Raw genomic sequence first — 25,125 nt, forward strand, 5'->3', positions numbered from 1 at the left:
CGTGAGCGCTGCTGTTCAGGAGACCAAGGTCAGCACCACTGTCCACTTTGATGCGGCGAACATCCGTCGCGCCGAACACGCGCCGTCACGCCGACCATCCGTCACGCCGAACTCACCCTGTCACGTAAAGCATCCGTCATGCCGAGCATCCGTCACGTCAAACTCATGCCGTCACGCCATCAGTCACGCCGAACTCCTGCCGTCACGCCGGCCATCAGTCACATCGAACCCACGCCGCCACACCGAGCATCAGTCACCCCGTCCTCAGCAAGGCCGTCGATAATCCCGGCATCGCTCTCGCCTTTCACATTGAAACAGTTAACGCCTTTTGACGACTTTTTTATTCTGTGGACTCTTTCATCCACCGCGACAGACACGTCCCACTTACCTTCCGAATCCCACACGCAGTACACATCCGTTCGAAGTCGTAGCCCGGTTCACCTCCTCTCCGTCCTCAAACTCCGTCTGGATCTCACCGTCCCTGCACTTATCACAGCGCGGGACATTTCCGATTCCATTCCAGCTGTCCCCTTTGAAACGGCAAAAGGGACTACGACGCCTTCTCAGTGCCTCATATATGACAATTCGAGGGGTAGAATGATAATTCATGAGGTTGGCACATCACCAGCTGTGAAAACCTCGTTCGGCTCTCGTTTCAGGATGCGGGTGCTTTTTCATTTCGAAATTGCTATTGTCGTGTGGTTCAGCTTTCGACACCGGGGTTCCCCACCCACCTCGAAGCCCAACTGGGGACGGTTCAACACGGCCTCGAGAGGTGGTCGCCGCCTGGACTGCCCCGGCGCTACCTGGTAGTAACGAAGCCTCCCGGGTGGCTAGGTGGAGCCGGGGAGACCCCGTCCCGTCCTGACCGTGGTTCGGTGCCGCCGCCCCTCGACCCCTCGTCACCGCGCCCAGCCGCGCGCCCAAGTGGAGATCCCCAAAGAGCACCCGGCATACAGCGCAGGCGACAAGCCGCTAGAACCGTATGGAGCCCCACGCCCCGCATATCTTATGCAAAGTACGGTGCTGGGGCGCGCTGCGACTGACCCGCACGGCGCGCCCCTCAGCAACCAGAATCTGATCAACCCGGGGACGCGGGCGAGGTGGCACGGCGGCCCCGATACGAGGATGAGGAGTGGTGGGCGGCCGGAATGCGTGAACACGGGTGGTGGCGAGAGAGCGGATGGGACAAGGGGCGGGGGCTCACGTACCGGCACGGGCGCTAGGCCCTGAAATGTACACCTTGCGCTGTTCACCATTATCAAAGCCGGGAGCTGAGGGGACGATACTGGCTCACACCTGCCGGGGTCGGTGCCCCTGCAGGGACCAGTACCCGCAAGAAGCTCAGCGATATCTAACACGTTTCTGTCAGTGCAGGCAAACACGCTGGTTGACCCTGTCATGCGTAATCTGGGCCCGATGGTAGTCACTCAGCAATACGCAGGCAATAATGTTATATTACAAAAATGATCTTTAACACATGAGTTATGTACAACATTAGAAACACGCTTTCCCTATCACACTTCCCAGCAGCGGCTTTGACGCCGCGGCCTCGTGGTCGCCATATTTGGTAGCATTGCGCAACAACGGAAAACAGCCTCCGCCCCACGCACTCATGGAAAGACAATTTCAGAACCGATGCCCAGATGCAGCAGACTAGTAGTGAGTCGGCGGACGCGTCTCAGGCACGAGACGCCCGCGCCCCTCCAGAGCCGGTGCACACGGCGCACACGCGTTGTCCCGATGCGGCGCACGGCCAGCCGCGACACATGATTGTCTGTCACACACAGTTTGCGCTCTAAACAGCTTGAAGCGCTGTAAGTTCTACGACTTCCACACCGTCGTGGCCGGCTGGACAGCGCCGGCTCGGAAAGCGACCTCGCCCGCCGGCGGAGCGCCACTGTAAGTCAATCGCGAGTCGCAACAGCGAACATGATCGGCAATGTCGGTCGGACGAAAACAGCCTCCGCTCAGCAACTGAGCCTTCGCGACCACTACTGATGCGAGTCTCGGAGACGTCTCGATTCGTGCGGGAAGTTCGCGGCACCAGACAACAGCGGCATGGCTATCACTGTCCCCTTTTTCCCCTATTTCAGAAATGTCTTCAGACTGGTTTGCATGGATGGCTTCAGGTTCAGAGTACTCGCCAAGCAAGCGCTGTTATGTGTACCCTGAACCTACCACCCATCAAACGTCACGCAGTTCAGTGGATTTTTGGAAGGAAAAAATAGAGCCTCTAACTTTTACCAGGCAAACATGCGAATTGGCACGTCGCACAATGTTGCAACATCGCCTCCCACAGTCTGCATTTGAGACGGCAGGTTTGTGCACACAGCTGCATTCCCGGAACTTCCAGTCAGACAGTTGCCTTTGTGACAGGTGAAAGCAATCCGCCCGGGACAAGCGGACAGTGGAAAATGCTCGTGGGAGGATAACCAGACACAGCTCAAGCGCAACGTCCCGCAAGCACGATACAAACACAAGTTTAAACAGACTGCGTAAGAAATTCAGTACATACATTGGGATCTAGCCAATTTTGCGTGACTTCATCATTCCTTAGCTGAGAAGCCATTGTGCGCGATTTCATCATTCCTTGGCTAGGAAGCCATTGTTTACCATGGTTCGCTATTGTTTGCAACTTGCAGCACCCCGAGTTACAGACGGCAGCCATGCATCATGTGCAGATGGACGAGACTCCCGCGCATGGTGTGCAATTCTCAACGATGAGGCCAATTTGGCAAGCTGACAACTTGACCTATCTTTCCAAACGAGGATAAAACGATGGTTAAAAAACGTGTACAAGAGCTAGTATCGCCTTCTTGAACCGGTACTGCAGGTGTCCTTCAGACTTAAGTCACGATGTCTTGAGTCAGGAGCAAATGGGGGAGGCGCCAACATTTCTATGGGGCCGCGTGTGCTGGGACTGAAAAGATACACTTTAAAATCCCAATTTATACTTAATCTAACAATTAACGTTGCAAATTTTGGGTGGACCACATCCATTTACAGACCGAACAGAACTTTTGGAGCCTACGAGCCACAAACCTACCACACAAGAGATACTGCGAGAACCAGCAAACACCACAAATTTCAGCGTCTGTTTGACAGGAAACTTTCCGGTGAGAAGAGTCTCAAGCATTAGATACTGAGTTAGTGCCTTACTAGATGGATCCCTATGATTGGAGTGTTTAATGACCGAAACGTCTTTTTCAGCACCACAGAACCACATATCAAGTATTGCTTACGACATCAGCTATGAACATACATGGCCATGGCATCCATATAGGAAAACAGCCCTGCGGCATTTGGAACCAAAGCCGGCAGCTGACGCGTCTCGACGAGAACAACCTAATAATAAGACGAAGCCGACTAGTTCGGTGGTATCTGGAGCCCTGCCGTGCTCAGTGTTCGGGTGGCCCAGCGCGTTGCACATGTTCGGTGTTTGTCGGGGGGGGGGGGGGGGGCGGTGGCCAATCGGTCTGGCGGCGGCCGGCTCAGTCCTGCCCCCACTGCCACAGAATAGCCGCCGACCCGGTCGCGTCAGCTGACGCCAGCACACGGTCTTCGCGCCGCCCCGGCGCGCCGAAAACGTCCTAGGGAACTCCGCCATGACGACGCAGCGAGACTGCGGCTGAACGGCGTCCGCTAGCGCCGGCTGAAAGCTACTGACGTCCACCCGATGGCTACAGTACAAGCCGTAACTTCAGGTGAGATAGCACGAGCTGCGAAGTGGGACCACACAACTGGCAAGGACAACCACATCTTCTGATGATGAGTCGCTCAGGTGATGATCGTAATTGACGCTACGTAGGCCGGTGGTACATTGGCAAGGCGAGCGACACGACGGCACAGCAGTGCGTCGCTAAAACAAAACCCCACAACAAACCCAAACTTACAAGTTATCTGCCGATGAGGCCACGCGCCCGCCTTAACAAAAACCCGGAGAAATCAGATCCTGATGTGATGACGTACACGAGTGCGCCCCTGCGGGCGGCGGCGGCGCGATGGCCCGCCACGCGTGCGCCGCTGCCGGCGCCCTCGCCCGACGGCCCGTCACACAACGACCGTCTGGAGCGTCTGACGCGGCTGCCAGCTGCCGGCTGCCGACCAGGTAATATCACTGTGGCCGCGGACCGGACGCCGGCCACACCCGACCGGACCCGACCCCGCCGCCGCACGGTCAGATCCCGCCCGTTACCCTGACGTCACGCGCATCACGGCCGGCCCGTGCCGCCGACTGTGGCTGTGCACGTCTCTGCCCAAGCCAGGGCCGGCGTGTCCGCCGCGCTCACCGGCACCGAGCGGTCCGGCGCCGTTCACACCTCCGCCAGGGGCCAGCGCTCCTTGCAGCTGGGCCGCGACGCCCACCGCCGCCGGGCCACGCCGTCCCGTTCCGACACCTATAGCCGCTGTCGGGGGCCGGCAGGCGGAACGGCCAAGGCCGGCCGGGCCGACCGCATGCCGGCGTCGCCGCGAATACCACGCCGCCGAGAGGCCACCAATGAGCGGGTCAGCCTCAGTACATGGCCTCGTGCCCGGTAAGGATGTAGAGGTTCTTGTTGTCGCCGGCCGGCTCGTCCGCCTCGGCCGTCGGCACGCTCTGCAGCGTGATCACCCTGGAACGGAGCGGACCGACCGTCAGCGGCACGCCGCGCCAGCACGCGGAGAGGCCGACCTCGCCTCACCAGCGCACGCGTCCTCCCACTCCCAACACAACAGGTAACACCGGAAACCACACCACGGCCGCCGGCTTCGGCCGATCTGCCATACACAACGGTCAGCCGGTGCGCGTGTTGCGAAATGCAGACGGTGGCGGCGCTGGGTGGCGGCTGGCTGCAACACATTTTGCACAACCTGTTGCAAGTGTGAGACCACCGATCTCGGCGTCAATCTCTCACGTCTTAGCGAGTCATCCGGGAGGGGGGGGGGGGGGAGGGGAGGGCGACAGCGCAGTTACTGCGCAGGCGAGCGGTAATGACATGCGGCCCTATGCATGGCCGGTAGACTGAAACAGCAGCCGAAACGAGCCACCCCTCCCCACCTACCACCCACCCGTTTCCAGTGTGTGAACGTCTCAGCCCTCAGCCCGGCCCCTGGCGTGTCGTCACCACCGGAGCCAAAAGCGGCGCCTGGCCGGCTGACACATTCCACCGCGGCCTGCGCGGGACTGCACGGTGCGAACCGCTCCCTGCCTTGTCCAACCACACGTCGAGCGAGCAGTCGAGACCGGCGCGGCACCGTGCCCGACGCCGACACGCGGCTGCCCGCTGCCGTCTGCGGCGGCGCTCGTGGCGCCCGCCGGCTTAGACGAGCCGGTGCGGCGCGGCCCCGCGGCGGCGCGCGTGCGTCAGCCCGGCCAGGCGGCGGCAGCAGCGGTGGGCCTCGCCCGCGCGCCGGCTCCCCACAGGCTGCGTTGCGGGCGTGCTGACACGGCTTCAGAAGCGGATGGAAGACGCGCGCGCCGGTACGAAGGAGGGGGAGGGGGGGGGGGGGGCGAGAGCTCGTGACAACGGCCCTCGCTGGTTGATAAGCGGCGCATTGATAACACTCCCCATGGCATGACCCATAACTTCCTTCCCGGTGATAAAACTACGTCTCGCTTCACCACCGCTAGGCTTGATGGCAACGTCCGCTTAAACGCCGCAGCACACGTGTCGTGAAAGCGCAGGCCTCGGAAAAAAAAACTTGGGGAAACTTCCCCGGCGAGGACGTATTCGGGACCTCAGCGCCTCGACAGCTGACGAAACCATGTCGCCTGGGTGGTTATCAGACGACTGGCGAAACCGTCGTCTTGGTCGGACCTGCTTTGATAAGCCACCGACAGGCCACCGCCGGCAGCGCAGGCCGTCTGGCGACGTGAGTCCGCCGCACAGCGCGCATCGAGGCGAATCCCACCGCTGAGTACAGCGTCCGGAGGACGCCACAGAGTCCGAGCCCGACCCCGGGCTCGACTTGAGCTCGGGGTCGGGCTTAGGCTCGGGCTCGGGCTCGGGCTCGGGCTCGGGCTCGGGCTCGGGCCCGGGCCCGGGCTCGAGCCCGGGCTCGAGCTCGGGCTCGAGCTCGGGCTCGAGCTCGGGCTCGGGCTCGGGCTCGGGCTCGGGCCCAAGCCCGAGCCCGAGCCCGAGCCGGCGGCGGCGGCGCTTGGGGAGTCTGGCTTGGGCCGACGCCACGACCACACCAGAGCGGCGAGCCGCTGCCGCGTCCCAACGGAGACGCGTCACCAGAGACCACTGCCCCAGTTGTAACGAGCACACCACGGTGGGGAGCAGGCCCGTCTGGCGACGGAGCATTCTGGACTTCAGCGCTCCGTTCCATTCCCGACACGCCAGCCGCACTAGTCCGTCCAAATCCAGACTCTGGGTGGAACATGACGCCTTACATGGAACCTTACATGGAGCCTTACATGGACGGTTTCGGACCTTGAGTTTTGGTCTTTTCGTAAGGTCTATGGAGTTCGATCTCCTATTCATGGATATATACATCACGTCGACAATCCTGCAAGCGTCACTGTCGCTCGAATGCATCAATACCTAACAGGCCAGTGTATACATATGTGCATTCGTCTCAAGACAAATCAGCAGCAAGGCCATATATTCGCTTGGATTTACAACCAAGGCCTCCCCAAAAAGAACAACCGGGCTCATATCTAAGCACCATAAGTACATTTGCAATGCGAAGGTGTTTTTTACTTCCACCTCATAGAATAAAAGGGAACAACAGACCAAGATAACATCAAAAGGTTTCACGTCATCCATCACCCGTTCAATGATTTGGTTTCAGCCTGATCGGCGCAGGTGTGAAAAACCATGTGATTTTAAGAACCAAAGTGACTGCATATTACACATCAAGTAATTTTCTTCCTCCACGTGGGTTATTGAAGTTTTTTTTGCATGTAAACCACGATAATAACCAGCACTCCTCCATGCCATGCATAATACATGGCTGCTGGAAGACTCCAACGGCACCCAAACGGCGCCATATTGGTCAAAACTCACTTAAATTAACATGAGCATCAGATAGACGGCATGGTGCGCAATCAGTGCAGAAGGTGCAAGTGGTCCATTACGGGCGGAGGCTCTCAAGTGGCAAGGATTACCTGGAACAGCGCTGTCACAACTGCTGCTTGCCCATTTGTCAAGACTGTCCGGAACTGCGCAGCTCTGCGCGGCTCTACGCGGCGATAACAATACTTTTGTAGCGCTAATAACGTGAAACAGAGGCCAACATGATGAGACGCATCAACGGTGGCCCTAGCAGGATGGGTCACCTGATCACCACGCCCATCGTGACGCAAGAATGACGAAAGAGAAGCGAAACCGCGTTCCTAAGTCATGACCTTCTGGTCAAATAAGGTCAAACGGGGTCACACTCTGCGTTAGTCTCCAAATCATCCCAGAACCTAAATGCCTCTTCTAGGAAAACGTCACATGCTTATTTAAGGTCAGTGACCTTGTTCGACCTTTTGAAGGTAATGGCGACCAAAATATGATTTTGGTTTGCTTTGGGTTTTGCATTTGAATAAGCGGCAAAGATTAAGCTAGGCAGTATGTCCCGAAAAACAAAATGCTGACCTGGGTCGGTTTGGAACAGTGACCTATTCTGACCTTTGGGGAGTCCATGGAAAATGCATGATACGGTTTCTGTTATCCATAATTCGAAATAAGCACCAGCAACTAATCCATGTAGAGAGCTCTTTAGTGATACAACAGGTTGGTTTCAACCTTGGTCCGACCTCCATACTTTACCCTAGGTCAATGGAATTTGTTCACCCAAATGTTGTGTTACCTGAGAAACCGTCTCAGAGATGTGTTGCTTCGTCTAGCACTCAGCATGAACGATTCCCTAGAAACTAACTTCGCTGAATCCATGGCCTGACTTTGACCTGCCATAGGCCAGCGACCTTACGCGATATGTCTGAATTTGTACTACCAACCGATCCGCTCTTCAACTGCCTACATGCAGAATGTCACGTGGCTACGCCGCGCAGTTGGAAACCACTCCGGAAAAAAAATTCGGAGCGGGGTCAATTTGACCCCCCACCACCCATCCGAGCGCGTGTTAATTGTCTTTCCCATGTTGAGGGACGGGAATGCTTTTGGTTCTTAGATACCACGCAAAATGGGTTTTCATTTCGGCACTGAGACTCCCCACAATCATCGGAGCCCAGCTGGGGGACGGTTCAACATTCCCTCGAGATGGTCGCCGCCAGGGCTACCCCGGTGCTGCATGGGGCTAACGAAGCCTCCCCATGGCTAAGTGTGGCCGAGGGGACCCTTCCCGTCCTGCCCGTGGTTCAAACGGACCGGAGCCCCGCAGCCGGCCTGCCGCCCGCCGCGGCCACCGGGTGAAGGGAGGGCGATCCGGTCACGACCGGCACGCCAACGGCCGGCGCAGGGGTCGGCAGGCACAGGTGATGGTGGCGTGACGGCTCGGGTGACAGTGGTGTGAAGGCCGAGGTGACGGTGGTGTGAAGGCCGAGGTGACGGTGGCGTGACGGCTCGGGTGACACTGGTGTGAAGGCCGAGGTGACGGTGGTGTGAAGGCCGAGGTGACGGTGGCGTGACGGCTCGGGTGACACTGGTGTGAAGGCCAAGGTGACGGTGGCGTGACGGCTCGGGTGACAGTGGTGTGACATGGGGTGACGGTGATGCGGCAGGCTGCCGTGACGGCCCAGCGTGACGGCCAGTAGCAGAGGTCGCAGGAGGGGGCTGCCGTGACCGGCGGCTGCGGGGACGTGTGCCATCGATCAGGCTCGGCGTCGTCACGTGATGCCGACGCTCCGGCACGAGCCGTCGCGTCCCTCGTTAATTAATCAGTCGCCGGAGGCGGGACGGCCGCGCAGCCAGCCGACCCACCGGCGGCCGGGCACCGGGGTCCAGCCGGACGGCACGCGCCAGCCGGGCGGTCACGGCAACGCAGCCCACGGGCGGCACGCAGCGAAACGTGGGATAACGGGACCGGACGGCGCAGCACGCGTGTTGTTGTTCATTTGAGTTTTAGGGCGCGCCGACTGCTGAGGTCAATTTGCGCCAATAACAGCTAAATGACTACCTACGTGTGTAAATGGCTAAAAGATCTTATATCATGAAAACAGCTGAGTCGTGGCAAGAACGCGAAAATCGTCAGCAGGGATGTCCGATTACGTAAGAGCTGGAGTGTCTCGTCCGAAGCAGCGTGACCTCTCTTGGTTGGTTATTTGGGTTTAAAGCACATCGACCGCTTGGTCATACAGAACCCATAATAAAACATCCATCAAAACTTTTCAGAAGCCTAAAAATTTCCTATACGCGGTATGAACTCTTCAGACGGGCGTATATACAGTGCAAAGCTTACAATGCGACACGAACCTAAGCATCTGTCCGATATAGGATAAGGTATCGCAAAGAAAATCGGAGAGCGTAAGGGACGGCGCCGCCGGGCCAAAGACGCCCTCAGACGCCCGACGGATAGTATGGAACAGCATATGAGCGCCTGTTCCATCGTGAGCGTGGCATTACAGTGGCGACATCGTGGTAGTTCGTTGCGACATGGAAGGCATCGATGTGTGGCAAAAGCATCGCCAATCCGCAAGGGACATAAATATCTTCCTCCCGTCTAGACTTTCGATAGGATGACTGTCATTCCTGACCAGCCGGCTTAATGCTTTCAATTTACTGGTGCCCATCGCATTCCATGTGCTTTGCCATTCTCCTCGCAAAAAATAGAGATGGCTGAGTATAGGCCTGCAGCGGGCATTGGGAACGCTCTGCGACAGGGACGAAGAGTAGAACGCTTTGTGGCAGCGTCAGCCAGCTCATTTCCCGCGATGCCAACGTGGCTCGGAATCCAGCAATGCAGTATACACGGATTCATGGGCTGGCAGTGTAAATGATCGCCTATCGGGACCACACACAAAAGCGGAACCAACACCCGTATCCGTTTTCGAGCCGTCTGTGTACGTAATTGTGAACCCCCGATATGTTTCGATATGCTTCAAAGCTGTTGATCTGGCAACGTCCGGAATCATATTTTGCTTCTGAACCTCCGACAGTGAGACGTCGACAGTTCGCGATACCATCACCCACGGAGCGGTCGGCAGGCTACGTGGGCGTGCCACACCCCGAAAACTTAAGCCGCTCTCATGAAGAACATTACGAACAAGCACACAGAGCGACGCCACACGTGTTGTTTGTTCGCGGTGAAAAACATCAGATGTGGTGCGTGGGAACACAGCATCATGTGTTGGGTGATTCGGGAATTGTGCGGGCCTGCAAGCCTACCGCATCCCCAACAACTTCCTCTGGGTAGCCCGCGAAGGTTCGTTGGCTTCCACAGGGAAGCTGGCTGTCGGAGACGTACAATATGCACCAATAATGGTCTTCAACGCGGCATGAGTGACCGCAACCAATGTACGTTTTACGGACTCAGAGGTGCCACCATATACAATACACGCATAGTTTAGCTAGGAGCGTATCAGTGAACTGCATAACAATAAAGGTGCTTTCCGATCTGCTCCGCAGGATGTTCGTGCCACGCATTCCAATATGTTCATTATGTTAAAACACCTGTCACGCAGAATAAGATGCTCGTTGTATGTCGAACGCTTATGCCATTCCCCTGGCGCCCGCTTGGCATTGCGGGCGCGCCTGTCCGCCTCGTGCCGCTCCAACGTTTCTATCGCCCGCCCGCATGCGTTCACTAGTGGTTTCGGAGGTGACAACGGCAGTGGGGCACGCGAAGCGGAGGCGGACGGAGGTGGCAAGGAAACCGACGCGGAGGCCGGTAGAGCCCGCTGACCACGGCCGCGCCGGGCCGCCGTCCAACCCTTCTCTCCGGCAAGAGACAACGGCGCCGAGGGAATCGGCAACATGACAGGCGCCGACCGGCCCGGCGCTGAGGACGAAGCGGGGGGGGGGGGGGAGGGGGGGGGGGCTTAACCCGGACGCCAACGTCCACTTAAGACTGGTCGGCCGGCGAGGAGGGAGTTCGGACCGCCGGCTGGGAGTCCGTGCTGAACGTGCTGAAGGTGCAACGGTGGGACCAAACGATTTCAGGAGTTCCACGAGCTGGATGACCGTCATCTGCTCAATGACGTTGTTACGCGGCAAAGCAGTTTTTAATCTCGATGCATATGAGAGCTTGGGGTGCCTTGCGTCATACCGGTCTCTGCCCTCTCAGAAAGATATGCTTTTGGAAGTTTTTAGTGAAAGTATCTACTTTTCTCCCGCGAACGCCGGAAACGTACGGTGAAATACAGTGTGTGGTGTTTGGTCCTTATCGCAGTTGACGCAATAAGGCTGGTCAGCGGTGCAGTGGTTACTCAGGTGGGTGGTGGACGAACACTTGCTGCACGCTGACTTAATGCGGCAATGGGGTTTCGTATGGCCGAACAGTTGACAATGGAAATAGCGCATTGGGTTGGGAACAAAAGGAGGGACTTTCACGCGGGCATAACCCACACGGATATCTGATGGAAGATCTGGACGATTGAAAGTGAGAATGATGTTGCTGGTGGCCGTCAGTTCTCCTCTCCTAACCAGGATACTGCGCGCGGCGGTTGCGTCGAATTCCGAAAGCTCCTCGACGATTTCGCTCTCACATCACGAAGGTCAAAACAATTTACGACGTCTCTAGGTGGGTTTCTGTGTTGTGTGGTATTACTGCCGAAGCTACGGTGTTGTCATGCTTCCCGTTCTCACCACGAATACTACAAGTGGACTATTTCGCGTCTAATAAACGCTTCGCCTCCAGACTACTGGCGAGCTCTGCCTCGATATTGCCATCCCTCAGCTTGTCACATCTCGTGATGTCTCTGAACTTGTCACAGCCGTTCCGTCGTTGGAGCGGTGACAGGGTAAAAAGCTATACATCCCGGCTGGAGAAGATCAGAATGCGAGGGCAGGGGCGGTCCGAATCCCCCTCGAATGCGGGCCTCTGCGCTGTCCGACCTTCTTTCGGGGGCCGGATGTTTGTTGAGTTTTGATAAGCCAAGCGATTTCTATTAAGCATTCGGCAGCGGGGCTCCCCACCCACCTCGGAGCCCAACTGGGGGACGGTCCAACACTCCCTTGAGAGGTGGTCGCTGCCAGGGCTACCCCGGTGCCATACGGGCGAACGGCGCCTCCCACACGACCAGGTGTAACCGGGACGACCCCTCCCCGTCCTGACCGAGGTTCAGCGCCGCCGCCCCTTGACCCCTTAAGCCACTGCGCGGCTAGGCACCACAAGCGGAGACGCGCTAGGAACACCCAGCCGCGGCGCGAGCGACGAGCTGTTAGACCCGTGTGGGGCCCCACGGGCCCCCGTGCCCCGGATATCCTGGCCAAAGGGGAGTATTGGGACGCGCCGTGACTGACATGCACGCCGCGCCCCTCAGCCACCAGGATCCGATCAAGCTGGGACGCGGGTGAGGGGGCACGGCGACCCCAATAAAACGAGAATGAGAAGTGGATGCGGGAATACAGGCGCTGAGGAGGGAGGGGAGCGACAAGGAGCAGGAGCTCACGTACAGACAGGGTCGGCAGGTCCTGAAATGACCAGCTTGCGCTGTCCACCCGCTACCGGAGCTGGGATCCGAGGGGACGCTAGTCCCCTACACCGGCTGAAACCGGTGCCCCTGCGGGGGACAGCACGGGTGGGTCGGCCGGCCGGTAATCAGCGGTCATACAGGCTGGAGGCGGCCGGGTCGCCCGGCGCCCAGCGCGCGGCGCCGGCTGGCAGCGTCAGGCGCGGTCAGCGCATCGGCCCGCAAGCGGACTACAGGCGGAACAGCGGCGCGCGCAGAGCGAAAGTGGGCGCACACACACGCAGAGGGACGGCAGAGACAAGTACCGGCGGCACACGGTCGGCCGCGGTGTGCCTGTCAGAACGTCTCCTCGTGGCCGGTGAGCACGTAGAGGTTGACGGGCGCGTCCGTGTCACCAGCCGACGAACGACTGAATACTAGCAGCACCCTGTCACCGCCGGCACAGGTCACCGCGGCCAGACAGCAGCAGAGCAGGACACCGCACACGACAAAGGGCGCACAGCTGAGCGCCTCACACAGCTGAGTGTCGCACGCAGCTGGGTGCCTCACACGGCTGGTCCTTTCGCGCAGCTGGGTGTCTCACACAGCTTGACGCCTCACACAGCTGGGTGCCTCACACAGCTGGGTGCCTCATACAGCTGGGTGTTTCACAAAGCGGGACACCGTTTACAGCAGGGCCCGCACACAGCGGGGCGCCGCCTCCAGCAGGACAACGCACACAGCTAGACACCGCGCCCACCAAAATACTTTGCGCACACCGAATATCGCACACAGCAGGGCATCCCACACATGGGACAGGACACGCGGCACGACATCTAGAGGACAGCCAGCCAGACACAACACGGGCAGCAGCACACCGCACGCAAGAGAACACCTCACGCAGCAGGACAGCTCATCCCCAGAGCATCGAACACAGCAAGATACCGCACAAAGGACACGCAACCGGACACCTTACAAAGCTGGCTTTCCCGCACAGATGGCGGACAGATGGCGGCACATCCCACCGCGTGGCGCTGAAGACAGCAGGACACAACACATACGCCACACACTATTTCACGCAGCGGGACACTTAAGGTAACTGTACACACGGGATACGCCGGGAAACGAGGACCTGAAATAGTGCACCGCGACCGATGAGAGGTCGGTGGCGTCGGACTCGATTTCGCGTTCGTTTTCGCGTAAATGTTGCAGCGTAACAGGCGTTGACTCGCCAGCCATATGGGACGCTTATATACTTCAGTGGTAACAGCTAAATGAAGAGGATTTTGAAGCTCTAGTAGCACGAAACGTACAGTGAAATCTGTTGCGCAAAACAAACAAGTACAAAACTCTCCATGTGAACGACACCCTAATCGTGACCACAGTCCCTGCACTTTCTGCCTAATATGAATAATATGCTGCTTATCCAAGGCTGCCATCTGATCAAGGCGTAGTGAGGGGTTCATTCAATCATACGTAAGAAGCCAAGAGCTGTTATTCATAGTAACTCTACCGGTTTGCAGAATATAAGATATCCAGCATTGATTCCCCCAGACGCGGGCACAATACGCACATGACTAAAGGACCAAGACACTGATCACCCCTAATGCACTCAATGGCATGCATAAACACTGATTAGCGTAATTATCATGACGTACATCAGAGGAGTCACCAATGGTCACGAAAACGGCGACCTTCCGAGTGCATGACGCATCTTTGAATTTCATAAGAGTCGTCCCAGAACATCCTGCACCGTTCGGACCGCGTCCTGACCGTGTCTCTGTGTCGCGCATGACAACAGCCCCACCAGGACAGGACGTCAATTCGACAAGTTTATACGGCTTTGCAGTTTATAGAAACGAAAGTGACCGAAGACTTTGCACTCACAACTCATCCCAGACATGTGGAATCAGTGCACGACTTGTTTCGCCCGGAAGCTTGCCTACACACGCGCACGTAAGCACGTGAGCAGCACGCCAGCACGCACGTTTGCACGTAACCCCCGGATGCCTTCAGCTCCGGCCGGACAGCAAGGGCTCGGTGTGACGTCAGCGGTATCCATCCTACCGTTCGCCCAGTGCATAACCCGCGGCGCATATTCCTGACGAGCGCAGGCTCGGAAACGTCACTCACCACTGTTGAATGGCCGAAAAACACGGAAAACGATGGTTTTGAAAACAAATGAAGGTCCGCTTCTTTAAAAATGCATTTCCCCATATGTACCGCGTACCCGTTTTCTTCGTCCGTAACGCTATGAAACTTACGCCCCATAGCAGCCCCACGCCGACTTACCCAGAAGACCCCACGCGTTCGGCGATCGGCCTCCGTGAAGTGGCATCGAGTCCGTGGTCTCGCTGCGCAGCATGGTGCGTCGGGTCAGCTCTCATGACCATCGGACACCTGACAGCGCCTACCCACGGACGTAACAGGCAGATCGGTGACGAGAGCACTGAGGGACGACCGACCTGTCATTGCCCAGCAGGCGGAACACCCGGCTGGGGTCGGTGATCTCTTGGGTGACCTCGTTGTTGGCGAAGTTGCGCCCCTGCATCCCGTGCTTGTGGAACGCCAGTACGCTGTCCGTCAGACACACTGCCCGACAAGGTCAGACCCGGTCAGGTCAGGTCGGGTCGGGTCAGGTCCGGCACATCACACAGGGACGGCTTCAGGTCATGTCAGGTGCGAGACACGGATCTGACACATCGCTTGGGCAGCGACCACCGCGGAGGAGCAGGACCAACGGTCCGGGACAGCATCAGTCACAATGAGAGCGCAGAAAATCGCCAGCATCGTCATACTTTTAGCTCGATGCCACGATGATTTGATCACGTAACACGTTCTTTGAAACCGCTGCACAGTAGTGTAGACGCACACCTGTGCCTACTGAAAACGTCGCAATTCCAAAAACAGAGCTTCTTATTAGCATTGGAAAGGGCAGACACGATAGGTTGCCATCGGTCTGAAAGAAATGGTCAAAAAGGCCACCAGCCACAACTGGCGGCATTCTGGACCAACTCCAGAGTCGTGCGGCACGCCTGTGCTATTCTGAGTGGCCCGTACGCCGTGATTACTCCAGACGCGCTCGGGACAGGCATCATGCTTGGCGACAGCGGAAATGCGCGGCCGTACACGACCGGTCCCAGCCCCTCCCCTCCCCCCCAGCGTCAGGACCTGGTGGGCCCCTCCTGCAGGCCCCACTGACCGACGCTCTCCACGGCAGTACAAGAGCGATCCCAGACCCTCCTCCCCCAGTGTCAGGACCCGGCAGGCCCCGTCCGCAGCTCCACTCCACTGACCGACGCTCTCCGCAGCAGTACCCGAGCGGCCCCAGTCCCTCCTCTCCCGCCCCCCAGCGCCAGGACCTGGCAGGCCCCGTCTGCAGCCCCACTGACCGACGCTCTCCACGGCAGTACCCGAGCGACCCCAGCCCCTCCTGCCCCGCCCCCCAGCGCCAGGACCTGGCAGGCCCCGTCTGCAGCCCCACTGACCGACGCTCTCCACAGCAGTACCCGAGCGGCCCCAGCCCCTCCTCCCCCCCCCCCCCCCCAGCGCCAGGACCTGGCAGGCCCCGTCTGCATCCCCCACTGACCGACGCTCTCCACGGCGAAGTCGAATTGCAGCTCCGATATCTGGCGTCGTGACGAGGTCGGCCTGCCCTGCAAGTCCACCACCTGGCAACAGAGGGCGCGCGCTCAGCCGCCGCCTGCCGCTGCATCAGCCCCCAGACGCGCCAACGCCCGCCCAGAACGTTAAGCAGATGTGTGGCGTTGGCGCCGCGTATCCGTAATGGGGTCTGCACTTACTTCACTCGGGGGCCGCTGGAAAGAAGGGAGTCCCTCTCTAGGCCCGGGGGCCCAGAGTTACTTAACGGGGTCTCCTGCCCCGTAACAGAGGTTTCTGTATCATCCAGGTGTCCCACTGACCGGATACAAGTGGCAATGGTCCAGGAATGTCCACCACAGACCCTAGTATGTTGCTCAGGCAACCTTGAGACAGGGGCTGCTTTATGTTCAGCTGGATGGGCTCCAGCCCTCCCCCGCCTCCTCCCTCCAACTTGGACTACAACCACAAACTTTGAGAAGGTACCCCTGGCAGGGCTCTTCTCGCCAAGTACGGGGAGAGCCCCGTTTGTTGACTATTTTGAAGGATTATTGCGTCATTTTTCAATGCCCGCCCTCCTCCACCTATTATCACAAAACGGCGCCGCTGTTTTGAGACAATGGGAGGGTTACTCTGCTGGTGAGGGGCCCCCGGCACTAAGCACAGAGGTCTCATTGGGTGCCGATCATGGCCGTGGCAGCCAGCCGAAATGGGACAAGTCCCGATAGCCAGCACGTCAGTCAGAGGATCGCAGCGTCACTGGGGCCCCCAGAGACGATGATGGAATCAACCTAGGGATGATTCCTTGTTCTGACCTACTGGTAGAGCTACCAATTACAGGACTAGTGGTGGTGGTGAGCGGAGAAGCTCAGTACGGAAAAGGAGCCCAAGCCCTGCAGACGAGGCGAGGAAGCTCCGTCGGTGATAAGGCCTACGGTTTGGACATTGGAAAACACTGGACATTGGAAAACACTCCCCGTACCGGCAATCGGAGCCTGTTGACGTCATTCGCATCAGAAGCTTTTGCGCCAAAAGTTTTGTGGCGTAGCAGTTTATGCGTTGGAATTTCTTGCATTGGAAGTGACGCCGTGTACGTCTTTGCATTAAAGGTGTTATCGCATAGAAGTTTACGCGTTAAAAGTTGCCGTATAAGAAGAAATATCGTGTAATGGTTTTGACGTTACGTGTTGTATCGCGTGGAAGTAATAACGCGTAGAAATGTTTGTGAAAAAGGCTTTGTCGCATAGAAGCAGATGCATAAGTTATTGAATTAGACGTAATATCGAGCAGAAGCTTTTGCATTAGAACTAATATCGTGCAGAGGTTTTTGCATGGAAGCTTTGTCTCGAGGAAGTTTATGTGTTATACTTTATTGCATTACAACTGATGCCATGTACAAGCTTTCACGTCAAAAGTTTGGTCGCGTAGAAGAAATGACGCATACAAATTACTGTGCTAGAATTTTTGTCGCACAGAAATTGATGCACGAGAAGTTCCTGCATCAATAATAATGCCGCGTAGAAGTTGTGTTGGAAGTTTTGTTGCGTACAACTAATGTCGCGTGAAGCACTTGCGTTCGACGTCACGTTGTGAGTTTAGTTATTAGCAGTAATTGCGTCAGAAGTTCTGTCGCCGAACCCTCAATGGCAGGCAGGGTGACAACCCAGTATCGTCGCATCTACAACGAACACAGCCACAAGGCCCACAAACCCTCAATGATAGGGGGCGCGATGACGTGGCTTTATCGATCCAGGCCATCATTACATGCGCAAATATGCCATCATCGACCGAGCATTGACACGCCGGGTGCCTGCGGACACACACGGCCTCGCTAATCGTGAAGTGAAGCGCCAAGCGTGCGCACAAACACCGCACGGTAAACCATAGTCACGCCTGTGCAATTACCTCCGACCTACTGCTGTGACGTCATGTCTGAGTATTGTGGTACGCCGTGGTGGCCGTCTGCACCATCGGCAACGCAAGGGAAAGCAAGCCGGGGGTGTCCAGTCCAGACGGACTCAGCGTTGGCGCTTTATGCGTCATGGCACCCCGGGGTCCGCGTCTGTCCCTGCGTCCCGCATCCACTTATCGCGGGCGGAGGCAGTTGGGCGCGACAGCGCACGTGTCCCCGGGTCGGAACAGTAACGTCGTGCGGCCGCTCCACGTGGGGACCCGGCTCTGGGAGCCGATGGCGCACCTTGCGCCGGACGGCGGGCGGCTGCGACACGGCGACTGGGCCGCACCCTGGTGCGGCCGGCCGCCCTCGCTCCGCTCAATGACAGCTATCGACGACTGGCCAGATCAGAGCAACGCCGCGGCGCACGCCGCCGCACCAGTGCCCAGCGTGACGATCGCGGTCCGAGCGAGCCCACAGACAGCTACAGACACAGACAGCCGGCGGTCCGAGCGCGCCCACAGACAGCTACAGACACAGACAGCCGGCGGTGTGAGCGAGCCCCACTTGCCCGCAGTTCGGCGGTGTCGTACCGAAGCCGGAGAAACGGGTCTAATTCTAGCCGCATTTTGATATCAAAACGGCGAGTTACAACAGGCAAAGGAATTCGCGATGGGTATGACAACGAATGTGGGATTAGCCAGCGGGCTTCACATGCATTACAAGGATACTTCAAAGTGCGGGATCAATGCATGCTGACAAGGGCTCCGACGGGCCAAATCCACCGTCGCGGACGGGACGACGTATGAAACCTGCAGCCACGCCAGAGGAGGTCGACCGAGCCCACAGTTTCGATCCATCGGCACCAGCCTGCAGCGTACCTCACCAGTCTCACCACCGGAGACCGGCTAGCGGCGGCAGCGGCGCCCGGCCGAGCCCGCCCGGCGCCCGGTCCCCGTCCGCACCGTGAAGTGGGCCCACCTCACCTGTCGATTCCCCAGGTGTCGTGCCGCGCGTACGGAGCGGAGACGGCGGCGCGGGGCGAAGAGGGGCGGCACGGTGGGACGGAGGGCGGTCGACGACAGCCTACCTGGACGACGTTATCGTACGCCACGAGCACGGCATCGCGCTCCAGCTGGGTGACGGCGCGCACGGCCAGCCGCTCGTGGCGCGCCACCACCGTCGCTGTGCCGTCCATGTCCTCCAACTCGCAGCCCGGGAACCATGAGCTGGCCGTGTTCTGGCCGCCAAGGGCGTACAGGTAAGCGGAACTGAGACATGCAGCACAGCCATGCAGCCGCACACCAGTGAAACAGTCCAGGACGACGAGGCACCACACCACAGCACGACGGTGTGGTAGAAAGACAAAGCAGCACACTACAACAAGGCCGCATGGCAGGACGACACAGCAGCACATCACAACACGACGATACGACGGGACGACACAGCAGCACATCACAGCACGGCGATACGACAGGACGACACAGCAGCACACCACAGCACGGCGGTGCGGAAGAACGACGCAGCAGCACACCACGGCACGGCGGTGCGGCAGAACGACACAGCAGCACACCACAGCACGGCGGTGCGGCAGAACGACACAACAGCACGTGGCGCACGGCCATACAACGGGACGACACATCAGCACCACACGGTTCTGCCGCACGGCGGGGCGGCTGAACGTCCGTAAAGGACAGGTCAGTGCAGGACAGTAAAGGACAGTAAAGGACAGTTCGTCCCGGTGGCTCAGTTGGTTAGAGCGCCTGCATTCCGATCCATCCACCCCTGGCAGGGTGGGTTCGAGTCGCTTTAGGACGCTCGCTATTTGCCCTTGGCAGGTATGGCCTGCGGCCGGTGGCAGCGGTCGCGCTGAAGGTCAGTTGACGTCAGAGGGCGGGACGGACCGTGCCGAGCATTGCGGCGCGTTAAGCTTTCGCAACTAAATTCTGTCGTTGCCTGGAACTGCGCGATCGGATGGTGGGGCTTAGGGCTCACAATACAAGCACTGATTAGCGTGAGCGCTGATCCCAGAAATCTATCCATTCAAAAAAACGGATCGAATTTATACAAAAGTGCAGCTGCACTGTGTGGGATGCAGGGATGGCTGCATCACTATCGGACAACACGTGTGCACTTAATGGAGACAACGTGCGCAAGACCACGCAGCCCGCCTGAGCCCGACCCCAGCGGCGAGCAACGCGCCGCGCGGGAGGCGCCGACGTCCAGAGGACACGGCATGGGCAGAGACGCGCCGGCGCCCAGAAGGGACCGCGAGGTGCAGCGCGCGTCCCGCCCCGGAGAACACGAACGCGATGTGACACAGCGAGCAGCGCTGGGCGCGGCGCAATGACGCCGTGCGGATACTGCACGGCATAACACACGGAAACACAGCCGTGTCGGAAGGCGCGCGGACGCGGAACCAGAATTTACAACCACGCCCCCTCGCCGTTCGTGCAGCAGGCACACGGAATGAGTACGACTATCAGAGATGTGGGCACAGCTATCACCTGCGGAAGACGCCGGTACACCTCAGCCGACCATGAACAAACAGATACGACATCGCTGGCAACCAAATGCAAACCTGATACGACTATCCGCAACGTATTGCGATAACGCCAACCATGAACGCCAAGACTCACAAATGAAGATTGCGTCGATCCACGTTTACTGAACACTTATAAAGCACGATTGAAGGAGTGTTGAAATGTACCGTTCACGGTAAAGCCGATAACAAATCTCCCCCCCCCCCCCCGCCCGAATAAATAACGCTGACCGCCTAGCTGTCAAACCACCGCGGTCCAAGGCGTCTTCTGGGAGGGGAGAGAGGGGCAGGGGAGGGGGGGGGGGGAGGGGAGCGCCTCACCAGGTTGATCATGTCTAGCTGCAGCGCATCTGACTCGTAGCCGCGCCGCACGTCCACGCAGATGAGCGGGTACTCCAGGTCCGGCGTGATGACCATCTCGAACACGCGCAGCTCGCCCGGCACGTAGCACTCGTGGTGCTGCGGCGCAGAGAGATGCCGCGTTAGCGCCGGTGACCGGCGCCCTGCGGGCCAGGGCGCCGGCTGGGCACCTCCGACGGCTCGGGGCTCACCACCGGCTGCCGGACACCAGCCGGGCACGGCGCCATCGCACTGATGGGGCATGGCCCAGTCCCCCAACACCCGGCCAAACCGGGTGGCTTTGCGTAACAAGAAGAAAGCATCCAAAAAAAATGCAACAGATCAAACTGTTCGTCTGGTGTAACATAAATATTGTATACACACCCACGCACGCACGCACGCACGCAGGTACGTACGCACGTGCGCACGCACGCGCACACACACACGCACATGCATATATACATATATACATATAAGGAATGTATGTCATTCATTTTGTCAAAACGGTCGCTTTGCTACCTCACCTTGAGCAAGAGGAACTTGTTGAGCGGGTCGTACCACTGCATGAGGAAGATGCCGGAGGGCACGGCGCCGCACAGGTACTTGTAGCCGTTGTAGGGGTTACGGCCCATACAACAGCGCTCACAGCCCTTGGTGTCGGGCACCTGGCCAGGGGGCGGTGTCGGGTCAGCAGCAGTGGCGGAGGCCAATACAACGGAGAACACCCACCGCCCGGTCCACGGGAGGCGCCTGAGCACCGGCGGCCCACAGATGACGGAGTGGAGAGGACACGGGACGAGGAAGGTGATCCAGCGAGACTGGGTGTGGAGCGGAAAGGATGATACCGCCCATGCAGCACGTGTGACTTTACAACTGCTGAACTAATTAAACTGCAATGATCAGAATCAATTGATGGGTTCAAGTTTGATTAAAAATTAAGGTATAAACGAAAAACACATAGGTAATTAATTAAACTGCAGTGATAAAATCGGATCTTCCCTCATCTACACGGCCTAATGATGCACGTTCATTTAGCATATGCTAAAATCCTGTTGGGCGTGATTTGTTAAAAGCAAAGCTATAACGAAACACTGAAAATTTGCGAATGAATGAAAAGTCCCACAGCTTTTGAGTACATGTGCTTCCATCAATCACTACGACGAGGAAATCAGTGAATGCATCACAGACGTTAACGATAACAGGGCTTCACATTTGTTACTCGGCTGCATACACAGACTTCATCAATGCTATTTTCGCCAGATACCTCCGTTGTTTGAAGCCCACAAGAAAAGGCCAGGTACACAAACCGGGCAACGTCTGTCGCAGCCATCCCGGGCTTCCACCCGCCGCACCTTAGTCGTCATGGCATACTTTCTAGGAACGAGCTTTTCCGGTATCTTGTTCACGTTCAACGAAAATCTGTTGAATTGCCTTGAGTGCAAAGCCAACAGATCGTGTCGATAGAGGCACGGGTTTTTCAGACCTGTTTGAAGAAACCAATGTCACCAGCATATCTGCTGTTAACACAGCCAACGGTACGGCGTCGACACCGATTCAAAATCCACTACGTCAAACAAACCGCTTCTGCATTAGACTCACTGCTTCGCCAGCCCGTGGGACACCACACCAACACACGCAAACCAGTCACCCCCCACTCATGGAACACGTGCAGATCGAGCGCTATCCCGTACACACGCTAGTCTGCTGACATCCAGTCCATGTGGAGGGCTTCCACCCAGCTCGACTCCACCCGACTCAAGCACCGCCCACCGCCGCAGGGTCCGACACGGTCCCACAGCACGCTACACGCGCCCCTCCACCAGCCGCTGGAGCCCTCCCGGCCGCCGCTCAGGGCGGCTGACCCGCCGCTGTCACGTGCGCGCTCGACCCTTCAGGCTGCGGCCCGACCCGACCCGGCCTGGGCGCGCGCCCCGCCACCCACCTGACACGCTCATCAGCACGTCCTTCACTACCACCATCCAGGTGGTGCGCCGGTTGAACAGCTGCTCCATGGTGGCCTCGTGCAGCTGGTTGAGGTTGAGCGTGTAGATGCCCTCCAGCGCGCCCACCAGGATGTGCTGGTCGTGCGTCAGCGGGTGCACCCAGGTGGTCGTGCACGTGATGTGCAGCGGGCAACCGTTGAACACCTGCCGGCGGCGGGACGGTAAGGCAGGCGCGCTCGTGTGACACGGGGCCAGCACGACATGGTGTGGGTACGACACGGAGTTGGCGCGACACGGCGTTGGCACAACATCGAGTTAGGGAAACACGGTGTTGGTACGACGCAGAGTCGGTGCGACGCGGTGTTAGTACGACACAGTCTGTGCGAAACGGTACTGGTACGACACAGAGTCGGTGCAACACGGTGTTAATACCATAGTCGTGCAGTACCAATACCATGCAGCACGGCGTTGGTGCGACACAGTGGTCGGTGCGGCACTGACCACTTCTGAAAGCCGCACAACGCGGGTGTGACGGCCCGACCACAATGGGGATGTGACGGCCCGACTCCCCTCGCCCCCGTCCCCCGCCGGCGCCACTGCCCGGCGGCGGTGGGGCCCGCGGCAACCACATGCGGGGGCCGTGGGACAGTTTGGGGTGCTGGGTGCAGCGTGCGAGTTTCGCACGTGACCAAACCACGACAGATCGAGCCAGGAACATCCAGTACACTCAGAAGACGCGGAACGGCCGGTGCGGGGGACAAGTCCCGATCGATTGGAGCATGGAGACAGAACATCACGCTGGACACACGAAAGCCCACACAACTCATAACGTGCCGTGAACAGAGGAATTGCTCTTGCGCGGACCTGGCGACTACCCGTGTTCAAACCACAGCTGTTCGATGACATTCCAGCATACAAGTTCTATACATGTGGAGCTGAGCGCTTGCAATAATTACTTTTGAAGCCATTCCCGCCACGCAGCACTCATTGATTTCTTGACGTGTCCATTACTAAATTCGTGATGAATGTACTCGATTCGTGATGAATGCCCAAGACCATTTGTCCCATTTTCAGTACCACCAAGCGACATGGTTAACAATGGTTGTGTCGCGTACAAGCGCCTTCAAGCACCCACCGCAGATCAGCCTACTCCAGACACCCGCAGCGCCCAGCCTCACCACGCACCGCACGCGCTGGAAGTCCACTCCACTCCCCGCGCACCACCCGCGGCGCGCGCGCTCCCACCACCGACGCGACACCGCCGCGGCGGCCGGACGGCGATCGGGACGGCCAGCGACACCGGAGCGGGCGACGAGCACTGACCTTTGAGAAGCAGGCGCCCATGTGCACCTTGGGCGTGGGCGGCAGGCCGTTGGAGACGGGGCGCGGCGGGGTGGTCTTGCGGAACTTCTCGCGGCGGCGCGGCGGCGGCACGGGCGAAGCCGAGCCGCCGCCGGCCGCCGCTGCCGCCGCCGCCGACGACGACCCGTTCACCGCCGCCGTCGCTGCCGGCGCCGACAGACCAGCTGAAGGAGGGTCGCAGCGCAGCGCAGCGCAGGAGTGCGAGCAGGGGCGGAGTCCAGGGAGGAGGGGAAGGAGGACACGCGCCGACAGACCAGCTGGAGGAGGGCCGCAGCGCAGCGCAGCGCAGCGCAGCGCAGCGCAGGACTGCGAGCAGGGGCGGAGTCTAGGGAGGAGGGGAAGGAGTGCACGCGCCGACAGACCAGCTGGAGGAGGGCCGCAGCGCAGCGCAGCGCAGCGCAGGACTGCGAGCAGGGGCGGAGTCCAGGGAGGAGGGGAGGGAGGACACGCGCCGACAGACCAGCTGGAGGAAGGTCGCAGCGCAGCGCAGGAGTGCGAGCAGGGGCTGAGTCCAGGGAGGAGGGGGAGGGGGGACACGCGCGCTGACAGCTGGCCGTGGAGTCGAGTGATGACGATCAGCGGCCGATCCCAGGCTTAATGAGAGCCATGGAGAGAGGGAGGAGTCACGAGACAAGCGACGGCAACTCACGGCAGCTGCTCACGACAGCTATAACTGGCCCAGCCGCTTGCAGCGCAGTACAGTGAGCTGAGCTCAGCGTGCAACTCCCACCACTGGGACTCACAGGAGGTGGCCTCGCTGTCCGACAGTGACCTGGTGCGGTGACCTAGGGTCAGGGTGCCCGTCTGCTCGGCCAGGTCGTCCTCGCCGGCCAGGCTGTGGCGTCTCCGGAGCGTGGAGTCCGATCCTGCCGGCGGAGGGACGGCGACGGTCACACACGGCGCCGCTGCGGCCGGCTACCGCCCCGGCGGCTGCAGGGGTGACCCGCCATGAAGCCCGCCG

The 25,125-nt window shown here is 58.9% G+C and overlaps 1 protein-coding gene across 1 annotated transcript in view; it reads right to left on the reverse strand.

Annotated features, from left to right (window-relative positions):
• Positions 1–1,437: 1,437 nt before the first annotated feature.
• Positions 1,438–25,125, reverse strand: part of LOC119101433 (mitogen-activated protein kinase kinase kinase kinase 5) — a 41,099-nt gene continuing 17,411 nt past the window's right edge. Inside the window, exons 16-25 of the mRNA XM_037224773.1 lie at positions 24,908–25,030; positions 24,126–24,307; positions 22,802–23,006; positions 22,212–22,342; positions 21,384–21,524; positions 20,842–20,979; positions 19,069–19,218; positions 16,074–16,155; positions 14,950–15,076; positions 1,438–4,616 (exon numbers count right to left, since the gene is read on the reverse strand). Of these exons, the coding sequence (XP_037080668.1) occupies positions 4,517–4,616; positions 14,950–15,076; positions 16,074–16,155; positions 19,069–19,218; positions 20,842–20,979; positions 21,384–21,524; positions 22,212–22,342; positions 22,802–23,006; positions 24,126–24,307; positions 24,908–25,030 (1,379 nt within the window). The 3' untranslated portion in view covers positions 1,438–4,516. The remainder of the gene's footprint in view (positions 4,617–14,949; positions 15,077–16,073; positions 16,156–19,068; positions 19,219–20,841; positions 20,980–21,383; positions 21,525–22,211; positions 22,343–22,801; positions 23,007–24,125; positions 24,308–24,907; positions 25,031–25,125) is intronic.

This window comes from Pollicipes pollicipes, unplaced genomic scaffold (assembly GCF_011947565.3).
Source record: "Pollicipes pollicipes isolate AB1234 unplaced genomic scaffold, Ppol_2.1 Scaffold_2555;HRSCAF=2994_pilon_pilon_pilon, whole genome shotgun sequence".
NCBI classification, from domain to species: Eukaryota; Metazoa; Arthropoda; class Thecostraca; order Pollicipedomorpha; family Pollicipedidae; genus Pollicipes; species Pollicipes pollicipes.